The sequence below is a fragment of the Megascapheus bottae genome, chromosome 4, assembly GCF_031878675.1.
Source record: "Megascapheus bottae isolate mThoBot1 chromosome 4, mThoBot2.hap1, whole genome shotgun sequence".
NCBI lineage: Eukaryota > Metazoa > Chordata > Mammalia > Rodentia > Geomyidae > Megascapheus > Megascapheus bottae.
Genome location: NC_143512.1, coordinates 39,622,459 through 39,644,522, shown reverse-complemented (window position 1 = coordinate 39,644,522; position 22,064 = coordinate 39,622,459). Strand labels below are relative to the sequence as shown.

At 40.3% G+C, this 22,064-nt stretch overlaps 1 protein-coding gene across 4 annotated transcripts in view; it reads left to right on the top strand.

Annotated features, from left to right (window-relative positions):
- The window catches only part of Jmy (junction mediating and regulatory protein, p53 cofactor), a 63,795-nt gene that overhangs the window by 3,019 nt on the left and 38,712 nt on the right, over positions 1–22,064 (top strand). For all 4 annotated transcript variants that reach the window (XM_090331728.1, XM_090331730.1, XM_090331729.1 and 1 more), the window contains exon 2: positions 15,514–15,687. In XM_090331728.1, coding sequence (XP_090187854.1) covers positions 15,514–15,687 — 174 coding nt within the window. The remainder of the gene's footprint in view (positions 1–15,513; positions 15,688–22,064) is intronic.

Genomic DNA, 22,064 nt, shown 5'->3' with positions numbered 1-22,064 from the left:
AGTATATAGGACATTGCCTTGTGTTTGTGTTCTCCAGCTGTTTAAAGTCTTATTTACTTAGAACCCAGGGCTTGGTAGGTTCTATCCCTGTAGCCACAACTCTAGCCCTTAATGTTTTCCTTAATAACTTGGGGAGTTACCTGCCTTGGCTTGCAGAGCTTTTTGGGGGAACTGGGGATAGTGGTATATTAAGCTCTTCCTCAGCATTTTCTTTCAAGGGTGTACTCTACCACTTGATGAATGTCTAAATTCCACCAGTTTTTCTGGTTAATTGGATCTTTATGGCATAGGCTAGGTTCTGAGATTCTCAGATCTCAGCCTCCAGAACAAGCTCAGCCTCTGAGGTAGCTAGGATTATAGGCATGAACCACCCATTGCGTAGGGTGGGGGGAGGGGAAGGATGAGTCCTGGGACTTGAAATCTGGGCCTGGGCACTGCCCCTAAACTTTTCAACTCAAGGCCACCGCCCTACCTTTGGGGCCTGGGCATTGTCCCTAAGCTCTTCAGCTCAAGGCTACCATACCCTTTGAGTCACAGTGCCACTTCCCATTTTCTGGTGGTTAATTGGAGATAAGAGTCACACCATCTTTAGTGCCTGGGCTGGCTTTGAACCTTGATCTCAGATCTCAGCCTCCTGAGTAGCTACAATTACAGGTGTGAGCCACTGTACCCAGCTGAGATTTCTTTTATTAGCTTGCATTACTTGTATACAAGGAAGGATTTTATTGTTACATTTTCATACATACATAAAGTGTGCACCATCAACCTCACCCCCCTCTATCACTCCTTTTACCCATCCTTTATTTATTTGGTTTATTTATTTTTGTGGGTAATGGGGCTTGAAATAGGCTTGGGTCTGTCCCTGAGCTCTTTAGCTCAAGGCTACTGACCTACCCTTGAGCCAAGCCTCACTTCCCATTTTTCTACTGGCTAATTGGAGATAAGAGTCTCAGGTCCTTTTGTGCCTGGGCTGGCTTTGAACCTTGATGCTCAGATCTTAGCCTCCTGAGTATCTAGAATTACAGGCGTGAGCCACTGTGCCTGGCATATATTCTTTTTTTATATTCATATATATATATATATATATATATATATAGTTGGGATAATGGACAGAGGGGTTACATATACATTTACCCATCCTTTTAAAACACCTTGGACAAGGGCTCATACCTGTAATCCTAGCTACTCTGGAGGCAGAGATCTGAACAACCAGCCCAGGCAGGGAAGTCCTGTGACACTCTTTTTTTTTTTGCCAGTCCTGGGCTTGGGCTCAGGGCCTGAGCACTGTCCCTGGATTTTATCAAGGCTAGGGCACTACCACTTGAGCCACAGCACCACTTCTGGCTTTTTGCTACGTATGTGGTACCGAGGAATCGAATCCGGGTCTATGTGCATGCTAGGCAAGCACTCTACCACTAGGCCAAACTCCTGGCCCCCTGTGACACTATTTTATCTCCAGTTAACCACCAAAAATCCCAAAGTGGATTCCTCAAGCCTTAGAGAAAAAAAAAAAATTAAAGCTCAAACCCAAGGACAGCATCCAGGCCCTGATTTTAAGCCTTCGGACCAACACATACACAAAAACTCAATATACTGTTACATTATTATAAATGTATTTAAAGTGCTTCAACCATATTGACCCTCATTCACCCTCTCCATTGGCCCTCCCTTTCCCACTGATACCTCACCCCCAGACTGTTTTTTTTTTTTTTTTGCCAGCCCTGGGCTTGAGCTCAGAGCGTGAGCACTGCCCTTGGACTTTCTCAAGGCTAGAACTCTACCACTTGAGCCTCAGCACCACTTCCGGCTTTTTCTATATATGTGGTACCAAGGAATTGAACTTGGGTCTTCGTGCATGCTAGGCAAGCACTTTAACCACTAGGCCAAACTCCCAGCCCAACCCCCAGACTGTTTTTACTTTTCCTGTAATTTATTTGTGTGTGTGTGTGTGTGTGTGTGTGTGTGTGTGTGTGTGTGTGTGTATGTATGTATGTGTATGTACATGTACATACATACTTTTTTAAAAAATTTTTGATAGCCCTGGGGTATGAACTCAAAGCCTGGGAACTGTCCTTGAGCTTTCTCAAGGCTAACACTCTACTCAGGCCACACACTCCTGGCCTTGGTTGTTCTTGATCTATTTACTTGTCTTAGCCTCTCCAATGCTGAGATTACACATGTCCCACTATGCCTGGCCTGTTAATTAATTTTAAACAAGTCTCTGGGATAGGTAAGTTTCTATTAGGAAGGACTATGGATAGGCTTTAATGAGGTACCTTAAGTAGCATGCAGAATTTTCTTAATGTGAACATGTACTCTTTGGGAGAGACTATGATCAAACTTTTTTTTTTTTTTTTTTTAAACCAGTCCTGGGGCTTCAACTCAGGGCCTGAGCACTCTCCTTGGGCATTCTCAAGGCTAGAGCTCTGCCACTTGAGTCACAGCACCACTTCTGGCATTTTTCTATGTATGTGGTATGGTGGAATCGAACCTGGGTCTTGTGCGTGTGAGGCAAGCACTCTACCACTAAGCAAACTCCCAGCTCTTGATCAAACTTTTAAACTTTTTAAATTTAAAATTGTATATAAAAGCTTGCTCCAGTAATGCTAGCTACTTGGGAGCCATTAGGAAGAGTGAGGAAATTTGAGCAGAAAGGTCCCCAGACCACATGTAAAAGCTCCATGTGGTACCTGTGAGGAATGAGGCCCACCCCTTTACTATCTAGGAAGGGCTCAAGAGGAAGATCTATCTAGCATTCTGTGGGAGACAGGGTAGAGATGCTTCAGGAAGTTGCTGGGTCAGAGTCTCTGTCCTCATGTACTTTGCTTCTTTTTGTCTGTCTCTAGTACTAGAGGTTGGGTGGGGCTGAGTAAGAACTGCTGGCTTTGGGGATGGGATTGTATCTTAGTGATGAAGTCTTTACCTACCATACATAAAGCCCTGGGTTCAGATTCTCAGTAACACATAATCAGAAAAAAATGAGAAGTGGTACAGTGGTGCAAGTGGTAGAGTACTAGCCTTGAGCAAAAGAAGCTCAGGGACAGTGCCTAGGCCCTGAGTTCAAGCCTCAGGACTGGGTTGGGGGAGGGAGGATTGCTGGCTTTTATAGTGTCATAAGAAAGTGGGAGCAGATTCTTGAGTAGCAGTGAATGATACCCTGAGAGCAGAGGCTGAGGCTGATTCAGCCCCTGTGCTTATGCTGGAAGCAAGTAGTGCTAGGAGTGGATCTTGGGGTTCTCTTCCCTCCTCACCTCAATGCTATTCCAGCATCCAGGGCTATGATTGGAGGAGCAGGCTTACTGCCCTCCTTCCCTTTTGAAGGCAATGTGTTTTGGGAAAACCTGAGAGCAGTGGGGTTGCCTTATCCTGGCAGAGACTCAGGTATCACTTAATAATGGTCTTAGGATCTAAACAGCAAAAGGCTGGATGGACACCACCACCACCACCACATCCAACCTGTGAGAAAGATATAGATGGAAGAGCTTATCTCATAGGGACTTGACTGGAATGGTAAAGCACCTGCTTAGCAAACTGAGACCCTGAGTTCAAGCCCTAGTGCCCCCCCAACCAGATCTTTTTTTTTTTTTTTTTTTTTTTGCCAGTCCTGGGCTTGAGCTCAGGGCCTGAGCACTGTCCTTAGACATTTTTTGCTCAAAGCTAGAGCTCTGCCACTTGAGCTACAGGACCACTTCCAGCTTTTTCTGTGTATATGGTACTGATTAATCGAACCTGGATCTTCTTGCATGCTAGGCAAACACTCTACCACAAGGCCAAACTCCCAGCCCCACAAGAGACTTATCTCCAATTAACTACTAGAAAACATGAAGTGGGGCTGTGGCTCAAGGGTAGAGTGGTAGACTTGAGCTGATGAGCCCAAGGTCAGCACCCAGGCCCAGAGTTCAAGCCCCATGACCCAAAACAAAAACAAAAAACTTAAATATAACTGGGTACTGGAGTGCCCTCCCCTTTTGCCAGTCCTGGGGCTTGAACTCAGGGCTTGGGCACTGTCCTTGGGCTTTCTCAAGACTAGCGTTCTGCCATCACAACTTGCAGCTTTTTTCTGTGTATGGGCTACCGAAGAATCGAAGCCAGGGCTTTGTGTGTGCTAGGCATGCACTCTATCACCTGGCAGGTACTGGACTCTCACACCTGTAATCCTAGGTGAGATCTGAGGGTTACAGTTCCAAGTCAGTCTGGACAAGAAAGCCACAAATCTCATCTCCAGTTAACCACTAAGAAAAAAGAAAAGCCAGAAATAGAGTTGTGGCTCAAGTGGTAGAGCACTAGTCTTCAGTGAGTAAGCTAAGTTCAAGGTGCAGAACTAGCTCACACAAATACACAATAACAACAAAACCACAAGAGAATAAGCTGGCCACTGGCAGCTCATTGCTGTAACCCACCTATTCAGGAGACTGAGACCAGAAGAAAAGTCCACAAGAGTCCTCTCTGAAACTGGGCTGGAGGCCCAAAACTACTGCCCTGAATAAGCAATTCCAGCAAGCTTGAGATTGAGTTCACACCACAATTATCAACAAAAACAAAGGCATCATCTAGGAAACAAAACCCCTACATTGTAAATGTTCTGTTTCACGGTTACTGGCACCTGGAGTGTGTGTGTGTGTGTGTGTATATATATATATATATATATATATATATATATATATTTTTTTTTTTTTTTTTGGATGGGGGGGACAGGGTGGTCATGGGGCTTGAACTCTGGGCCTGGGCTTTGTTCCTGAGCTCTTCATGTCTCAAGGCTACCACCCTACCCAGGGAACCACAGCCTTACTTTCTGTTTTCTAGTGATTAGTTGGAGATAAGAGGTTCTCTTTCCTTAGTGCCCACAGTTGGCTTTGAACCATGATCCACATATCTCAGCCTCCTGAGTAGCTAGCATTACAGGCATGAGCCACCTTGCCCAGCTTTGGAAGTATTTTTATGAGGTCAAAGTATTATCATGGTTGTCTTTGGTCAACTGAATTGAAGTTATAGTTTGTGAATATCTGCAACATACAATACAGATGTTTAGATATTAGGAATATAAGATGAAAGTCTCAATCCAAATAAAATGAAATTTAGCCAGGCATGGTACTCATGCCTGAAATCCTAGCTACTCAAGGAGGCTGAGATCTGAGGATCAAGGTTCAAAGCCAGCCTGGGCACAAAAGGACCTGAGATTCATCTCCAATTAACCTCTGGAAAACGGGAAGTGGAGCTTGGCTCAATGGTAGGGTGGTAGCCTTGAGCTGAAGAGCTCAAGGACAGGGCCCAGGCCAAGTTCAAGCCCTATGACACACACAGTTAAATTTAGATGGGTGCTAATGATTCAGACCTGTAAACCTAGCTACTCAGAAAGCTGAGATCTAATGATCACAATTTGAAGCCAAGCCTGGCAGGAAAGTCCATGAGATTCTCATCTCCAACTACCAAAAAGTCAAAAGTAGAGCTATGAACAAAATAAGCATAAGAGCCAGCAGGGAAAAAAGTGAAACTTATCATCGCCGGGAGTTTGGCCTAGTGGTAGAGTGCTTGCCTAGCATGCATAAAGAACCGGGTTCAATTCCTCGGTACCACATACATAGAAAAAAGCCAGAAGTGGTGCTGAGGCTCAAGTGGTAGAGCTCTAGCCTTGAGAAAGTCCAAGGACAGCACTCCGACCCTGAGCTCAAGCCCAGGACTGGCAAAAAAAAAAAAAAAAAGTGAAACTTAAAACTGGTAGGTTTGTCTTGGACTTTTACAAAGGTGTACTGCCTGTGTACGCACACTCAATCTCTGTATGAATTAAATGTCACAAAGAATTTTTTAACTATAGCAGTAGGCTTTGGCTGTTGGTTGGGGCTGAGTTTGTATTGTAGTGTGTATGCTTAGGTCGTTGTTTTGCTGAGGCTTGCATTTGATGACCTGTAAATAATGGTTTCTGTATAATCACAGTATTCCTGGAATGATTAATGTGGTGCTGTAGATAGTAAGCCACAATTATGGTGGTAGGCCTGATTAAGATATAAAAGTCAGTATCTACTTGGAATTTATTATGTTTATAAAAATGTGCTGAATTCTAACTTCACAGTTGAAACCACCAAGAGCAACATGTGCTCCCAGAACCGGCACACAGTAAACACCTTATTAAGTCAGAAGACCTGGATTTCAATTAGGACTCATCAATTCTGATGACATGCTTAACCCTCTTCCCACTCTCCTTCCCTCCCTTTCCTCCTTTTCCTCCCTCCCTATATGTTTGTTGCTTAGGTTTGAACTAAGGACCTCCAATTTGCTAGGCTGATGTTCTGCCTTTTGAGACATACTCTGACTTTGTCTTTTTGCCAGCTGTTTTGAAGGTAGAATATGGTGGACTTTCAAAAGCTCAGGCTGGCTTTGAAACAGTATCTAGATCTCCTGAGTAGTTAGGATTTAAAGTCATGAGCCAGTGGTATCCAACTTATTTTTCAGCCCCTTCAAAGTAAGGAAATACCTAAGGATAGTTTACTAATAAAGTAAGACTATGTGAAAAACTTTAAGGAACTACATGGCACTTTTCATGGTGGTTTCCAAAAGTTATTATTTTTTTCTTCTTATAATAAGGACTTTTCAGCTGTTCATTCAGCCCCTTTTCAGAGATTATAACCAATTTTTCTGTTTTTGTACTGGTATTTGGGTCTCAACACAGGATCTTGTACCCTTGGCTTGCTTTTTTCCACTTAAGGCTAGTGTTCTACCACTGAAGCCATACCGCTTCTACATCTTTGCTGATTAATTGGGCATAAGAGTCTTCCTGTCTGGACTGGCTTTGAATGAGATCCTCAGATCTCAGCCTCCTTAATTACAGATAGAAACCATTGGTGTCCAGCTCCAAAGAGAGCTTTTTACTTTGGAGTTAATTTAATAGAAGCGGCAAGGAACTCTAAAAAGACTGCTTACTATGCCTTCTTCCTTTAAGGCTTTCCAAATTTTTTCAAACCAAGTTATACAACTTTGGAGCTCTGCTGAAGCTTCAAATATATATATTAGAGAAATGACAGTATTGTAGAAAGTCTGTGATGCTGTTTTTCATTATGCTAGCAAGACCAGGCCCATCATGAGGTATAAATGAATATAATAAACAAGATTAGAGAAGGACATAAAGTGATTGCAGTGGAGCCAGGCATTAGTGGCTCATGTTTGTACTCAGAAGGCTGGGATCTCAGCATCACAGTTTGAAGCCAACCCAAGTGGGAAAATCTGAGACTCATCTCCATTTAACCCAAGACAAAAAAAGCCACAAGTGGAGCTAGCCCAGATGGTAGTTGGTTAGGGGGCAGCGCCCAAGGCCAGAGTTCAATCTCCAGGACCCTCAAAAAAAATTTTTAAAAAGTGATTTATGGCGGAGAGAATGGTTCTATCAGGTAGTTTTTGTTTATTTTTTGCCAGTTCTGGGGCTTGAACTCGGGGCCTGGGCACTGTCTCTAAGTTTCTTTTGCTCCAACCTAGCATTTTACCACTTGAGCCACAGCACTGGCTTTTTCTGTTTATGTAGTACTGAGGAATCATGCATGCTGACAAGCACTCTACCCTTAAGCCACATTCCCAGCCCTCTCTGGTAGTTTCTAACTGGATGTTGAAGCCATAAGACAGCTTCAGCTTTTTGGGACTGAGGTAATATATCCACATTGTAACTTGGTGACTTAATCACAAGAAAATATCACCAAGTGCTGTGACTGTAAAACCCAAAGAATAATGGAGCTAAGTGAAGTTTATGAAAGCTAGATGATGTTAAATATTTTGATTTTGATCATTTTCTTCATTTTTATGCCCAAATAAACTTTGGGCCATTTTTTTTGTATCTCTGAGGAAAAAAAAGAGAAGTAAATGTGGGAAAAACGATGAATACATGCTTCTAGGTCAGCACTTCAATAAAGTGAAAACACAGAGACTGGTGGTTGGATGGCAGTCTGATAATTTATATGGTGGTTTCTCCACTGGCTGTGTAACGCCCCAGCCACTAGATATTTTCAGGTATGTTTTTCCTTGGTAAAGCAAGGTCCACTTGGACAATTTCTTTTTTCTTACAATTTCTTTAGTAAAGTGAATGAAAGGGTGTGTGTGTCTATTGGAAACAAGAAGGTAGGTTGTCAACTATTGCAGCTGATATATTTTTTTTTGGTGGGGGGGAGGGGCACAGACCTGGCCTTGAGTTCAGGGCCAGAGCGCTGTCTTTGGGCTTTCTCAAGGCTAGAGCTCCACCACTTGAGCCTCAGCACCATTTCTGGCTTTTTTCTACGTATGGTACTGAGGAATCGCACCCGGGTCTTCTTGCATGCTAGGCAAGCACTCTACCACTAGGCCAAACTCCTGGCCAGCAGCAGTTATATTTGAATTAGCTACATTCACTAAATCCTCAACGTGTATCTTTATCAGTGTCTTACTGTTGCTATTTTATTTGACCTTTTGATTAGCTATAAGATATTGTTGGAAGTGAGACTGGAAAATAAAAGATAGTTATATGTATGCATGCTTGGTTTTTGGAACGGGAAAATTCATGTAGTCCTTATTCATTCTGTAATAGGCCAAATCAGTTTGCAAGAGTAAGATACATAGACTTTGAAGACTACAAAGTAACTGACAATATCAACTTAAATTAAGAATTGTTTTAATTAATAGGTTGAGAAATCTCAGTTCATGTTTGGCTAGCTTTCCTGCTTTTGAGTGTGAGGCAAGGCAAAATAATCATGCTGGAGCTGGAGTGATAGAACAGAGCTCAATTCATGGCCACCAGGAAATAATGGGGAAGGGCTGGGAATAAAACATACACCTTTCACAAACACACACAACCTGACTGGCAAAACAAAAAAAAGTTTAGCTTCAAGAATTTTTTCAGTAATAGAATCTAGTACAGATAGTGGCAGTATTACATTCCCCAAGTGAGAGATGACCCTAGCACCTACTCCATGTGAAAGGAGTAAGTGGTACAGGATTACATAGCAGTTTTCTCTTTTGCTGTGATTTTTGAAGAAAAGTCTTTAAAAAGTTATTTTTTATTTATTTTTTTGTCGGTTGTGTGGCTAAAAAAAAACTAAGCTGGATGCCCTGGTTCACACCTGTAATCCTAACTACTCGGGAGGCTGAGATCTGAGGATCTTGGTTCAAAGCTAGACCAGGCACCAAGGAACAAAACTCTTTTCTTCAGTTAACCTTTAGAAAATGGGAAATGGGGTTGAGACTCAACAGTTAGAGTGGTAGCCTTGATCTGAAGAGCTCAGAGATAGCGCTCAGGCCCAGAGTTCAAGTCCCATAACCCACGAAAAAGAAAAAGAAAAAAGTTGTTATTAACTAACAATAAGTAGCCCACAATGGGCTACAGATTGGCATACACTAAGATGCTTTGGTACATTTGTACATTATGTATTGATTGTCTCAAGATATGTGGATTATCTACTCAAACATTTACCACTTTGTGATATAACCATATAAAATATTATTTTGTATTTTCTAAACAAAATTGTAGTCATTGTAATTATCTTTTTTGTACTAAACAATTCTTCCTGTCTGACTGACTTTGTACCACTAAGAAGTATTCATTATTCTCCACAGATCTGCTCCCAGCCTCTGATAACTAGCCACTGTTTCATTCTTTTCTTTTCTTTTTTTTTCTTCTTCTTCTTCCCTTTTTTTTTCCCTCCAGTTGGAGGGCTTGTACTTAGGGCCAGAGGCACTGTCCTTGGGCTTTCTCAAGGCTAGAGCTCTACCACTTCTGAGCCACAGTACCATTTTTAGCTTTTTTCTATGTATGTGGTACCAAGGAATTGAACCCAGGTCTTGGTGGTGTGTGCTAGGCAATCACTCTACCACTAAGCCAAGTTCCCGGCCCCTAACCACTGTTGTGCTCAATGGTTCTATGAGCTCAGCTCTGGATTGCCACCCCCTGACTTCTTTTTTTAATTTTTGTGCCAGTCCTGGGGCTTGAACTCAGGGCCTGGGTACTGTCCTTGGGTTTTTTTCCACAAGGCTAGTACTCTACCACTTGAGCCACAGCACCACTTCTGGCTTTTTCTATAAGAACAATCCTTGTACTAGAGAAATGTTGCACTAATCACTTGTTTCAAATATCATGTGGCAGAGACTTCCTATGTTTCATTCTTAACAGGATTAGATTTTGATAAGGAGCAAATAAAGAATGTACCTATTAGGGTAGCAAGGGAAGATGTATGTGTTTTACTTATTAGGCTAACATATTTAATATTTGTGAAATTCAGGTCTTCGATGTGATTCAGTACAGCAAAATAATTTTTTAAAATTGCTGAAAACGTGTCACAATTTGAATTTCAAATGATCCCAAACTTTCAAGGACCCTGATCTCCATCTGTTCTTTCTGCTGAAGCGTCTTTAGCTTACTTTGGCTGCTGTTGAGTTCTCCTGAAATACTTTGCTAGTGTGATTTACTCACATTCAAGTCCAAATACATTCTTAGTCTCTCTCAGTGGATCTTCTCAAATTTAGGAAAGCTCCATATTTGCAGTTTTTCTCTATCCTAAACATCCGAATGAATCTAATGTAAATTCATAACCTTTGAACATCTAATGCTATTCATTCCCTGGACCTATATTAGAAGTCTTTGCTTAGCAAAGCAAATGATTTATATAGTGATTGTTATTTCCTGGGTTTTGTTTTTGTTTTTGAGTATGCTGGGGATTTCAGACAGGTCTTCATGTTTGTTAGACTGCAAGCACTCTACCACTGAACCACACCCCAAGCACTCTGTTGAATTCTTACATGATACATGACAGAAAATGATTTAAACTAAAATCTGTAGTAAATTGTATCCTTTGCAGTGCAGTTTTAAAGTGAGTTTTAAGATTGTTTTTAGATACTTAGATTCAACTAAGATTGGTCAGTTGGAGTTATAATTGCTTCTAAAGTAATCCAGTGTTGGAAAAAGTGGAAACTCAATAGCCAAGACAGATAAATAAATTAGCAGTGTTAGCTGAGATGCCCTAGGCTTCTTTGCAAGAGTATTAAGTTTAGGGGCTGTATAATAACTTTGTAAAGTACTACTCTATTTGAGGATAAAAGACATGGGAAGTAATGTACAATAAATATCTTAGTATTCAAAACAGCTAATTTTTTTTACATCATATACTTGGGTAGAGCTTACTGTGATTAACATATATATGTACATATATATACACATATATAGTAACTTGATGTTCTGTTTTTTCAGAAAATAACATACTTTATTGTTTCTAAAAGAACTCAAACCTAGTAGAGGGACTTTTCTTTTGAGTTGTGGCATTTGATTCCTGTAAATAGCTCACTGGTAAATGACTAGGGTTGAAAACTTAATTATTGGGAGATGTTGCTACTTTTTTTTTTAAACAGTCCTGGGTTTGAACTCAGGGCTTGGATGCTGTACCTAAGCTTCTTTGTCCTCAGGGCTAGCACTCTACCTCTTGAGCCACAGCACCACTGTTGGTGTTTTCTGAGTGCTTTATTGGAGATAAAACACAGACTTTCCAGCCCAGGGTGGCTCCAAACCATGATCCTCCGATCTCAGCTTCCTGAGTAGGTAGAATTACAGGCAGGAGCCACTGGCTCCTATCCCCTCCCCTCTTTTGTCTTTTTCAGTTTTTCTGTGCTTGAAACTTGATAGAAAAATGCTTGTCCTAAAATCTTCCATTTTCAGTAGAATATAAGAAAAGTCTTATGTGAATGTACCACTTCCTTTCTTTTTATTTTTTGGTGGTACTGGGGTATGAACCCAATCTCATGCTCCTCTTGGCTTGCTTGTCAAGCTCAGGGCTGGTTCTCAACACTTTAGCCCTACTTTTGCTAATTATTTTGGAGATGGAGTCTCGCAGTTGCTGACTCAAATCATGATCCTCTAGATCTGAACTGCTTGAGTAGCTAGGATTATAGGCATGAGCCACTGGTTTCCAGTTTGAACGTATTTTTTTTTCCCCCTCCGAGGAGAGAATTCTGGCCCTTAAAACTGTAAAGGGATATTTATTAATATTAATATCATTCTTACTTTAGTTTTCTTGCCCTATCTTTCTTATTTTCATTTGGTTTCTGATGTGCTGAATGTAGCAGACTTGTGGTAGTAAGTTATGGTACGAAGTGATTGCCTTTGCCTGTTTGAACTGATTTTGGGACCTGAGAAATGAGCTGTGTGATTAGAGATTGTTGCTTCTACAGCAGCTGATACTACTATTTTCATCATACTTTTCACATGTAGTTTCAACTAGATGACTTCAACCTAATTTAGTCACTTTCTTGGAAACAAAATATTTGTTTGAGCCTATTCACAAAATCATGATTAAGTATTTTGGCAGAGAAACCTTATAAAATCTTTCACATTAGAAATAGGAGATTTTTGAAGTATACAAGATCCTCACTAAGACATAGCCAGTCAGGAAAACAAGCATAGCAAAACTGGCTTCTAGTTTAACTGTGGTGGCAAATTCTTTTAGACATGGCTTAAAGTGCCAGTTTTGGCAGTTTAGTGTGAATTAATCTGTGTAGTTTTTGGTACTTGGCTTTAGGAACTGGTCACTTGACTTCTGGTGAATTGATCTTTGGCAAACTGATTTTCATCAAAGTTATTTTTCAATGGTCTTACTACTACTATTAATTATGTTACTATTATATCTTCACTAGGTAGGCACATTCTTAGCCTCTTAAGATGATATAGCAAAGCCCTAGTTGAGTTAATTTTATTGTTTACTGGGGGCAAGCAGTTTTGACGCTTTAGGAACATATGCCTAGTTCCTGGGTTCACCTTATAATCAGCATTCTCAATGGAGTCATAACCACTGGGAAGGTGTTTTGGAAACATATGAGTTCATTTTTATTAATTAAAATGGTATGTGTAGGTAGGATCTTGCTTCTAGATGGCAATGTGGATGGAGATAGTGAAATATTTCTGATACCTCTGGAAGTTGAGGCCATTGGTTCTAGACTTTCTCCCTGTACTACTCCTAATAAAGAAGATTGCTGGGGCCGGGAGTTTGGCCTAGTGGTAGAGTGCTTGCCTAGCATGCACGAAGACCCGGGTTCAATTCCTCCGTACCACATACATAGAAAAAAGCCGGAAATGGTGCTGAGGCTCAAGTGGTACAGCTCTAGCCTTGAGAAAGTCCAAGGATAGTGCTCAGATCCTGAGTAAGATTGTTGCTTTCTTCTAATTCCTGGGGAAGTGGGAGGCTTCCAGGAGCTTTGTAGTCAACCTAAGCTTTAGGGCAAGCAAAATCAACCTCTGAAGAGATGTGACTTCTAGAATGCTCTGAACCCTGAGGCTGTTGACTTCTTGTATTGAAATCTATTTAGTAACAAGTCAACAAAGGAATACAAGAAGCCTAGCCACTCTCTTTGCAGAAGAAGGAAGGCTTCTACCAAAAGGGCACATGTGTGGAAAAGAAGGGAAAGAGCTTCCTGGCTGGGGACTGTTCGGAAACTTGGTGAGGTAGGGTAGGGGAACACAGACTTTACCAGTGGCCACTAATCTAGCCACTTCTGAATAATAAGTGTTTGCTGAGGGAGGGACAAAGAGAAGCATGTATTGTTTTCAGACTTCTCTTACCTCATCTCATGAAAAAGTTACATGTGTAGTTGGGGATAATTTCCCTTTTGATGTGTAAGCCAAAATACCATATAAAGCATCTTCAAATTATATGTGATGGTACATGCCTATAAATCCTGCTACCTTAAAAAGGTTGAAACCAGGAGGATTCTGAATTTAAGGTCAGAATTTCAGGTCAGCCTTGTTTATTTAATGAGAAATTGACTCACAAAACTACATTTATGCCTCTTCTTGACATGGGAAATGTGTAAGTGAAACATCCCTCTCCCCTCTTCTTCTACTCTGCCAGTTCTGGGCCTTGAACTCAGGGTCTGAGCTTTTGCTGAACACCAGCATTCTATGATTTAAATTTCCATTTCCGACCTTTTGGTGATTACTTGGAGCTTATAGTCAAATGGACTTTACCTGGTCCAGCTGGCTCAGAACTAAGATCTCAGATCTTGGTTTCCTATAGGAAGCCAGCAATGCCTGTCCAGGCTTATATACTTTTTTTTGGATTGTTTTGTCAGTTGTAGGGCTTGAACAGAGCCTGGGCAATCCCCCTGAGCTCTTGTGCTCAAAGCTAGTGCTCTACCACTTTGGAGCCACAGAACCACTTCCAATTTTGGAATGGTTAATTGGAGACAAGTCTCACAGGGACATTTCTGCCTGGGCTAGCTATGTATGAACTGCCACCCTCAGATCTGAGCCTTCTGTGTACTAGGATTACAGGCATGAGTCATTGGTGCCTGGCCTATCCTACTTTTTGAGAGAATCTGTGTAGCCCATATTGGCCTTGAATCCTGCCTCTGCTTCTACCTCTAGAGTTTTGTGCATGTCTTACCACTTCTTGTTCTTCACATATTTGGACACTATACTTGATACTTTTTATTGTTTAGTCAGTTTTCATTTAATATGTTTGCATTTAATGGCATCCTTTGCAAAGCTGTATTTATTTAGGACTACTAGTTTCCTATTGGTATCTTGGGTTTCTTTCCCCCCCCCCCCTTGGGGCTTGTACTCAGGGCCTGAGCACTGTCCTTGGGCTTTCTCAAGCCAGAGCTCTACCACTTGAGCCACAGCACCACTTCCAGCTTTTTCTGTGTATGTGGTACCAAGGAATCGAACTTGGGTCTTCATACATGTTAGGCAAATACTCTACCACTAGGCCAAAATCTTGACCCTTGGGTTTTGTCTTTATTCCGCATCCCTATCTACCTCCTTTTACTGGGGCTTAAGTCCAAGGCCCTAGCCTGCTAGAGAAGCATATTACTACCTCTAATTTTTTTTTTTTTTTTAAGGCAGGGTCTTGTCAACTTTATTTATCTGGACTGACCTTGAACATGTGATCCTTCTGTCTGCCTTTTAAGAAGCTAGGATTACAGGAGTGTCCCATGTTGCCTGACCTCATTTAAAGTTATTTGAAATTTAATTTACTGAATTTTATAGATAATGCCTCCCTAAATTCTCCTTGTGCTTATTAATGTCATTATACTGTACTTCAGAGTTAATATTGTACCACTTCCAGTGTTTGTTCTTACCTATTCTGTCATTTATATTATTGGTGATATATAAAAGTTACATATACTATAAACCTCATACTGCAGCATTGTAAATTTTGCTTGAAACACTTGTTTTATAGAAGAGGAAAAGTGGTCCTTGTGCTCATTTAACATACATTCATTCATTCATTCATTCATTTATTTATTTTTGCCAGTCCTAGGGCATGAACTCAGGGCCTGAGTCCTGTCCTTGGGCATTCTCAAGGCTAGAGCTCTACCATTTGAGTCAGAGCCCCATTTCCAACTTTTTCTATGTATGTGGTACCAAGGAATCAAACCCAGATCTTTGTGCTTGCTAGGCAAGCACTCTACCACTAGGCCAGACTCCCATTTATTATAGTTAAAAAAAATCTGTATCGTAAGTTGTACAATAGTTTCAGTTAAACAAATCATTTATGGTTTTGTATTTGATTTTCTTGGTAGCTACTGGACAAGCACAAAAATATAGAGAGTATGGTGGAACTTTTAGATTTGTACCAGATGGAAGATGAAGCCTATAGCAGCCTTGCAGAAGCCACAACTGAACTCTATCAGTATTTACTTCAGCCATTTCGAGACATGAGAGAACTTGCCATGCTACGAAGGCAGCAAATTAAGGTACTCTTATTTTCCTTTCCTTTAAAAAAAAAAATTTGGGCAGGGAAGGAGTGGGATTTGGTAGGGTTCTATGTTGAGATAGAAACAATTTCAAGATTTTATATTAAAATGGGGAAAGCAAGGATCAGCACAATGTATATATATTTTTACATAAAAATACTTGTGTTATATTAATGTAAAAGTATGTACATTGCTCTATAAATTAAGAATGTTGCTAAAAGGATCCAAAAGAAACTGAAAACAATGAGTGTAATTTTCACTTTCCATTTTATGTATACTTTTATGTGCTACTTAAATTTGTTAAATGATGATATGTGGTTTATTTTATTGGCATATCTAAATTGTACAAAATAGTAAGTTTCATTATTTCTGTTTCTTTTCTTTTTGTGGGTCATAGGGCTTGAACTCTGGCCCTGGGTGCTGTCGCTGAGTTCTTCAGCTCAAGGCTACCGCCCTACCCCTGGGCCTGGGCATTGTCCCTGAGCTCTTCAGTGCAAGGCTACTGCCCTACCCCTTGAGACACAGCCCCATTTCCTATATTCTAGTGATTAATTGGAGATAAGAGTAGTGCCCTTTGGTGCCCAGGCTGGCTTTGGACAGCGATCATCAGTTCTTAGGCTCCTGAGTAACAAGGATTACAGGCATGCCCCACACATACATTTTCATACATCCTCATTTCTAAAGCAGCTTGGGTTAAGAGCATGGCTTAAGTGGTAAAAGGCAAAATTTCTTAGAGTCATGAGGTACCAAGTTTAGTTCCCAGTACCACAAAATTTAGGGGTTGGGGGAGGGAGAGGAGGGAGAGAAACAGACATGTATACATAAATACCTGGTTCTTTTTCTAAAGAGCTTTAACTTGAGATGATTTTGAGCAGACAATTTGAATGGCTTAGGAAGTAATGTGTTATATTTAATAGATTAGGAGACCCCTACTTTTCACTCTTCTGAATACTATGTCGTGTCCCATACTTGAACCAGAAGTTTTGGAAACGTTTCTTTGGGGAAAAACTTTTTGAAATGCTTATAGTACACATGAATAACTCCAGTACTTGGGAGGATATGGTATGAGAATTTTGAGCATAAGGCCAGTCTAAGTGTAGGCTACACCAAAGGCAGCAAAGAGAGCTTTAAAATTCATGACATTTAGTTTTTATTTCATATTTCAAAACAGTATATGTTCATCTTTTCTGAGGTAAATATTAGAGAGTTTGATTCTATATTATATCTCTATTGTTGTTATGTTTAACCAGCTCAGAAGTATTTCTACTTTTTTGTTTTTTGTTTTTTTCCCCAAACAGTAGTATATCTGAACTGCAGACATTGAAATTGCTTTTGGGTCTGGGCTATATATATAGCTCAGGTAGAAGCTCTGGGTTCAATCTGTAGCACCCAAAGGAAGATGTGTTTTTGCACAATGGGTTGAAAATTTGTGTTTGAGAAAATTAGCCATTACTGTAAAAAGAGCTTTATGGGTTAGAGGCAGAGATGAATAGTAGTTGAAAGGTAGAAGAGATAAAGCATGCCTTTGTGTCTTTTCCTCCTTTATTAATATAACAGGCTGGAGAATAGCTCAGACACATGATTGACATACTTTCCTTTGTTAATACTTTGAAAAAGAGCTAGTTGACAGTCAGTTTTGTCATAAATATGACATCTAAGTTAAAATGGCATTATGTAGCTAAGACTTTATAGATGTCATTCCCTCAGTTTTCTAAAGTGAACTGTAGTTTGTGGAGAAGCTGATTAGGAAGGAAGGAAAAAATCCGAATGGCTGGGTGTCTCACATATGTCTAGACTGCTGCAATATCCAGTAGACACCAGTCATCCCTGCAGTTCAGCATTGAGTCTCATCTTAGTCTCATTATAGCATGCTTCGTATTATAAAATGGAATGAACTTGCTTCTTAGACTGTGTTGACTTACCACTCTTATTTTCTCTTGGGAAACAGTATAGATAAGAAGGACCAGACAGATAGCTTTAAACTTTTCTAGAAGTAAAAGTGATAGTTTACTGCCTGAACTCAGGACTTCATGCTCTCTCTACGGGCTTTTTTACTTGAGGCTTGATGTTCTGCTATTGGAGCTACACTCACTTCCACTTGCAGTCTTGGTGCCCAACATCTCTTTTTCTAAGATGTTCAACATCTCATCAACTATAGCTGCTTTATTCTTTCTTTTTTTTTTTTTTTTTTTTTTGCCAGTCCTGGACTTGAGCTCAGGGCCTGAGCACTGTCCTTGGACTTTCTCAAGGCTAGAGCTCTACCACTTGAGCCTCAGCACCACTTCTGGCTTTTTTGTATATATGGTTCTGAGGAATCGAACCGGGGTCTTCATGCATGCTAGGCAAGCACTTTAACCACTAGGCCAAACTCCCGGCCCCCTAGCTGCTTTATTCTTGAACTTCTTAAGAACATCCAACTACATGCATATTTGCCAATAATGACTAGGTTTAGATGAATGTGTGAATAAGAAAACTATTAGGACATGTGTGAAGTAGTACTTTTAAATAAACTCTGAATAGCATACAGGTTTGCTTCATAGATAAGAAAACTATTAGGACAATTTATGATCTTATTCTCACTTAGTAGCAGACTTGATAAAACATTTATATGTTTGAAAATCCCCCAAATATTTTAAGCTATGTTTATGATTCCAGTGGGCTCAATCCTGTGATTTTAGATACTCAGGAGGTTGAGTCCTATGGGTATATAATTGAAGCTGTCTTGGGCAGAGAAATCCTTGAGTCTTTCTATCTCCAGTTCACCACCAAAAAGCTAGAAATAGACCCATGGCACAAGTGGTAGAGCGCCATTCTTGAATGGAAAGCTAAGACAGTATCCAGGTCCCAAGTTGAAGTCCCAGTACTGGCATACAGACACACAAAAAAACAAAAACAAAAACTTGTTATGGATTATAAGAAAGTTTTATTGTTTGGTTTTTTTTTGGGGGGGGAGGTAGTTGTGGGGCTTGAACCTCAGAGCCTGGGTACTGTCCTGTCCTTGAGCTTTTCCCCCTCAAGGCTAGTGTCCTACTACTTTGAGCCACAGAGCTTCTGGTGGTTAATTGGAGGTAAGAATCTCACAGACTTTGCTTCATGGGCTGTCTGTAAACTGTGACCTCAGATCTCAGCCTCCTGAATAACTAGGATTACATTACCAGTGCCCAACAATAACAAAGTTTTTGCCAACAAATTCTACAACTTTAGGTGAAATGGTCTTGCTGCTGAGAAAAGTACAAGTTAGGAAAATTGTTTCAAGATAAACATTTTGGCATCAACAAAAGTGAATTAATTATTCAAAGCTTTTTCACCTAGAAAATTCTAGCCCTAGTTAGCATTAGTGATGATTTTCTATCAAGTATAGGAGAAAGAAATATCAAACCCAGACAATAACAATCCTATACATACTCTTGTAGAAAATAAATTAATAATTTAAAATTAATTCCCACCTTATTTTATATAGTCAGCATTTATCCTGATCAAAATTGAAGACTCAATATTTACTTATCATACTGCATCAGCTTCAGGTAGTCTCAAAGCCTAGAAATTTTGCATTGTGAGTGCTACTACATCAGTAGTTTTTTGTTCGGTTGGTCATGTAATCCTAGCTACTCAGGAGGCTGAGATCTGAGGATCAAAAGTCAAAGCCAGCCCAGGCACTAAAGACCTGAAGACTCTTATCTCCAATTAACCTAGAAAATGAGAAGTGGGGCTTGGCTCAAGGGTAAGGCAGTAGACTTGAGCTGAAAAGCTTTGGGACAGTGCCTAGGCCGAGAGTTCAAGTCCCACGATCGCCCGTCCCCTCCTCCCAAAAAAGTTTTTGTGACATAGAGAATCTAAATTAGGCAATCTTCTACCCTAGTAGCCTAACAAAAGACAAAGTAATAATTTCTCATAAAACTAAGCATCAGAACAAGTGATGACTCTTATAAGCAATTCTGTGCTAGGAAATTTGTTTTATAAACTGGTTACACTCTCCTAGCTACCTAAACCAACACATACTTTTTTTGTATGTTGAAACAGGCACTGGTTTCTCTCTAGCCCTTGAAATTCAAAACAGAACTGTCACTGTTTTTAGCACATGGTCCAGCTGACCAGTGCTGTATGTCTTCAAGTTTTCCAAGTTAGGAAAAGAAATTGAGAGTATCCTTTCTTCATGTCTTAGGTATAATAAAACTCTTAGACAATGTCCTTAACAATTGGTTGCACCATTATATCTACTAGGTTTAAAATAGCATAGGAAAAAAAAGTGCATAGAAACCATATTTGTGTTGCAAGTAAAAGGAATACCATTTCTAGTGAAGGTGAAGATATTATATTAATCCAATAACAGTAAAGTAAGTTCCTGTCCTGTATAGTGCCATAAGACTTCTTCTTTTTACCCCTTTCTTCCCCAAAAGCTATAACACAAAATTTCAAACTTCTAGTCCCATCCCATTTTCTGTTGATTATGCAAATGAAAGTGAATCCTATCTTAATATAGTTAGGATTTTAAAACTTAATACCTTCTTTGTTTTATTTATATTCGATAAGTATATCTGTTTAATTCTGATAGAAAATCAGACTAGTCATTTTGACAGCATTCAGTATAATGATTTATATATAAAGACTGGTTAACTAGATAATTGAATAACTCAAAGGAATTAATGTTAAAAAGCAGCTTTTGTGCCGGGACGGTGGTTCACGCATATAATCCTAGCTGCTCAGGAAGCTGTGGTCTGAGGATCCTGGTTCAAAGCCAGCTCAAGCACTAAAGAGTCAACAAGACTTGGGCCAGGAGTTTGGCCTAGTGGTAGAGTTCTCACTTAGCATGCACGAAGACCCAGGTTTGATTCCTTGTTACCACATACATAGAAAAAAAGCCAGAAGTGGTGCTGAGGCTTAAGTGGTAGAGCTCTAGCCTTGAGAAAGCCCAAGTGCAGTGCTTAAGCCCTGAGTTCAAGCCCAGGACTGGCCAAAAAAAAAAAAAATTCTACAAGACTCTTAGCTCAAATTAATCACTAGACAATGGAAAGTGGGCTCCAGGGGTAAGGCCATAGCCTTGACCTGAAGAGCTCAGGGACAAGGCCCAGAGATAGGATGGTAGCCTTAAGCTGAAGAGCTCAGAGGCATCATCTAGTCCCAGACTTCAAGGCCCATGACCAACTGGAAAAAAAAGAGTAACAGTTGTAAGAAAGGTGTCAGGTGCCACTTGGCTCACACATTAAATCTTACCCACTCAGGAGGCTGATCTGAAGATCACAGTTTGAAGCCAGACTGGGCAGATGAATCATCTGCAAGACTTGTATCTCTAAATAATAAGAGGGAAAAAAGCTGGAAATGGAGATAAAGAACACCACAGTAAACAAAAAAGTAGAGTGGCAGCCTAATAAATACCCCCTCCAAAAAAAAGAATGGGAAAAAAAAACAGTTGGAGAAACAGAGACAGGATTGAGGTTATTAAATTATAAACATAGAAGATAACCCTGTGGAGTTGCCCTCTGATGAAAGGATATTTACAGATACTCAGTTCTGTAGTGAAGGGAGGGAGATATTGGAGCTGTAGTGCTGGTTTGTCTTATAGGCAAGAGTTAGAGTATGAGGACAGGGTTGAAAAAAATCCTGTGAAATCTATTGCTGCTTGAGGAAGGAATGCTAATGCTGGGAAGAAGCAAATCTTGGGTTATAATGCTCATAGGAATTTCAAAGTCCAGGGATGTGGATAAGAGGAAACAGGTTTCTCCAACTCCTTTCATTGGCAGAGCTTAAAAGGAATTTTCTATTATTATTATTATTATTTTTTTTTTTTGCCACTCCTGGGCCTTGAACTCAGGGCATGAGCGCTGACCTTGGGCTTGGGCTTTCTCAAGGCTAGAGCTCTACCACTTGAGCCACAGCTCCATTTCTGGCTTTTTCTAGGTATATATGGTACTGAGGAATCGAACCTGGGTCTTCGTGCATGCTAGGCAAGCACTCTACCACTAGGCCAAACTCCCGTCCAATTGCTTTTATTTTTAAAATCAGAAATAATTGAGGGGGCCGGGAGTTTGGCCTATTGGTAGAGTGCTTGCCTAGCATGCACAAAGACCCGGGTTCGATTCCTTGGTACCACATACATAGAAAAAAGCTGGAAGTGGTGCTGAGGCTCAAGTGGTAGAGCTCTAGCCTTGAGAAAGTCCAAGGACAGTGCTCAGGCCCTGAGTTCAAGCACAAGACTGGCAAAAAAAAAAAAAAGAAATAATTGAAGACCAAAGAATAAACCTTGATGATTTTGCTGTATTAAACATTCCTCTAGAATCCTTCAATCTAGATCAAATCTCTAAATATACAGTCATAGCTTTAAATCTCAGTGTTATCTTGTTGCTTGTCTGGTTAAAAGTTAAGCACCTACTTCCTAAGCT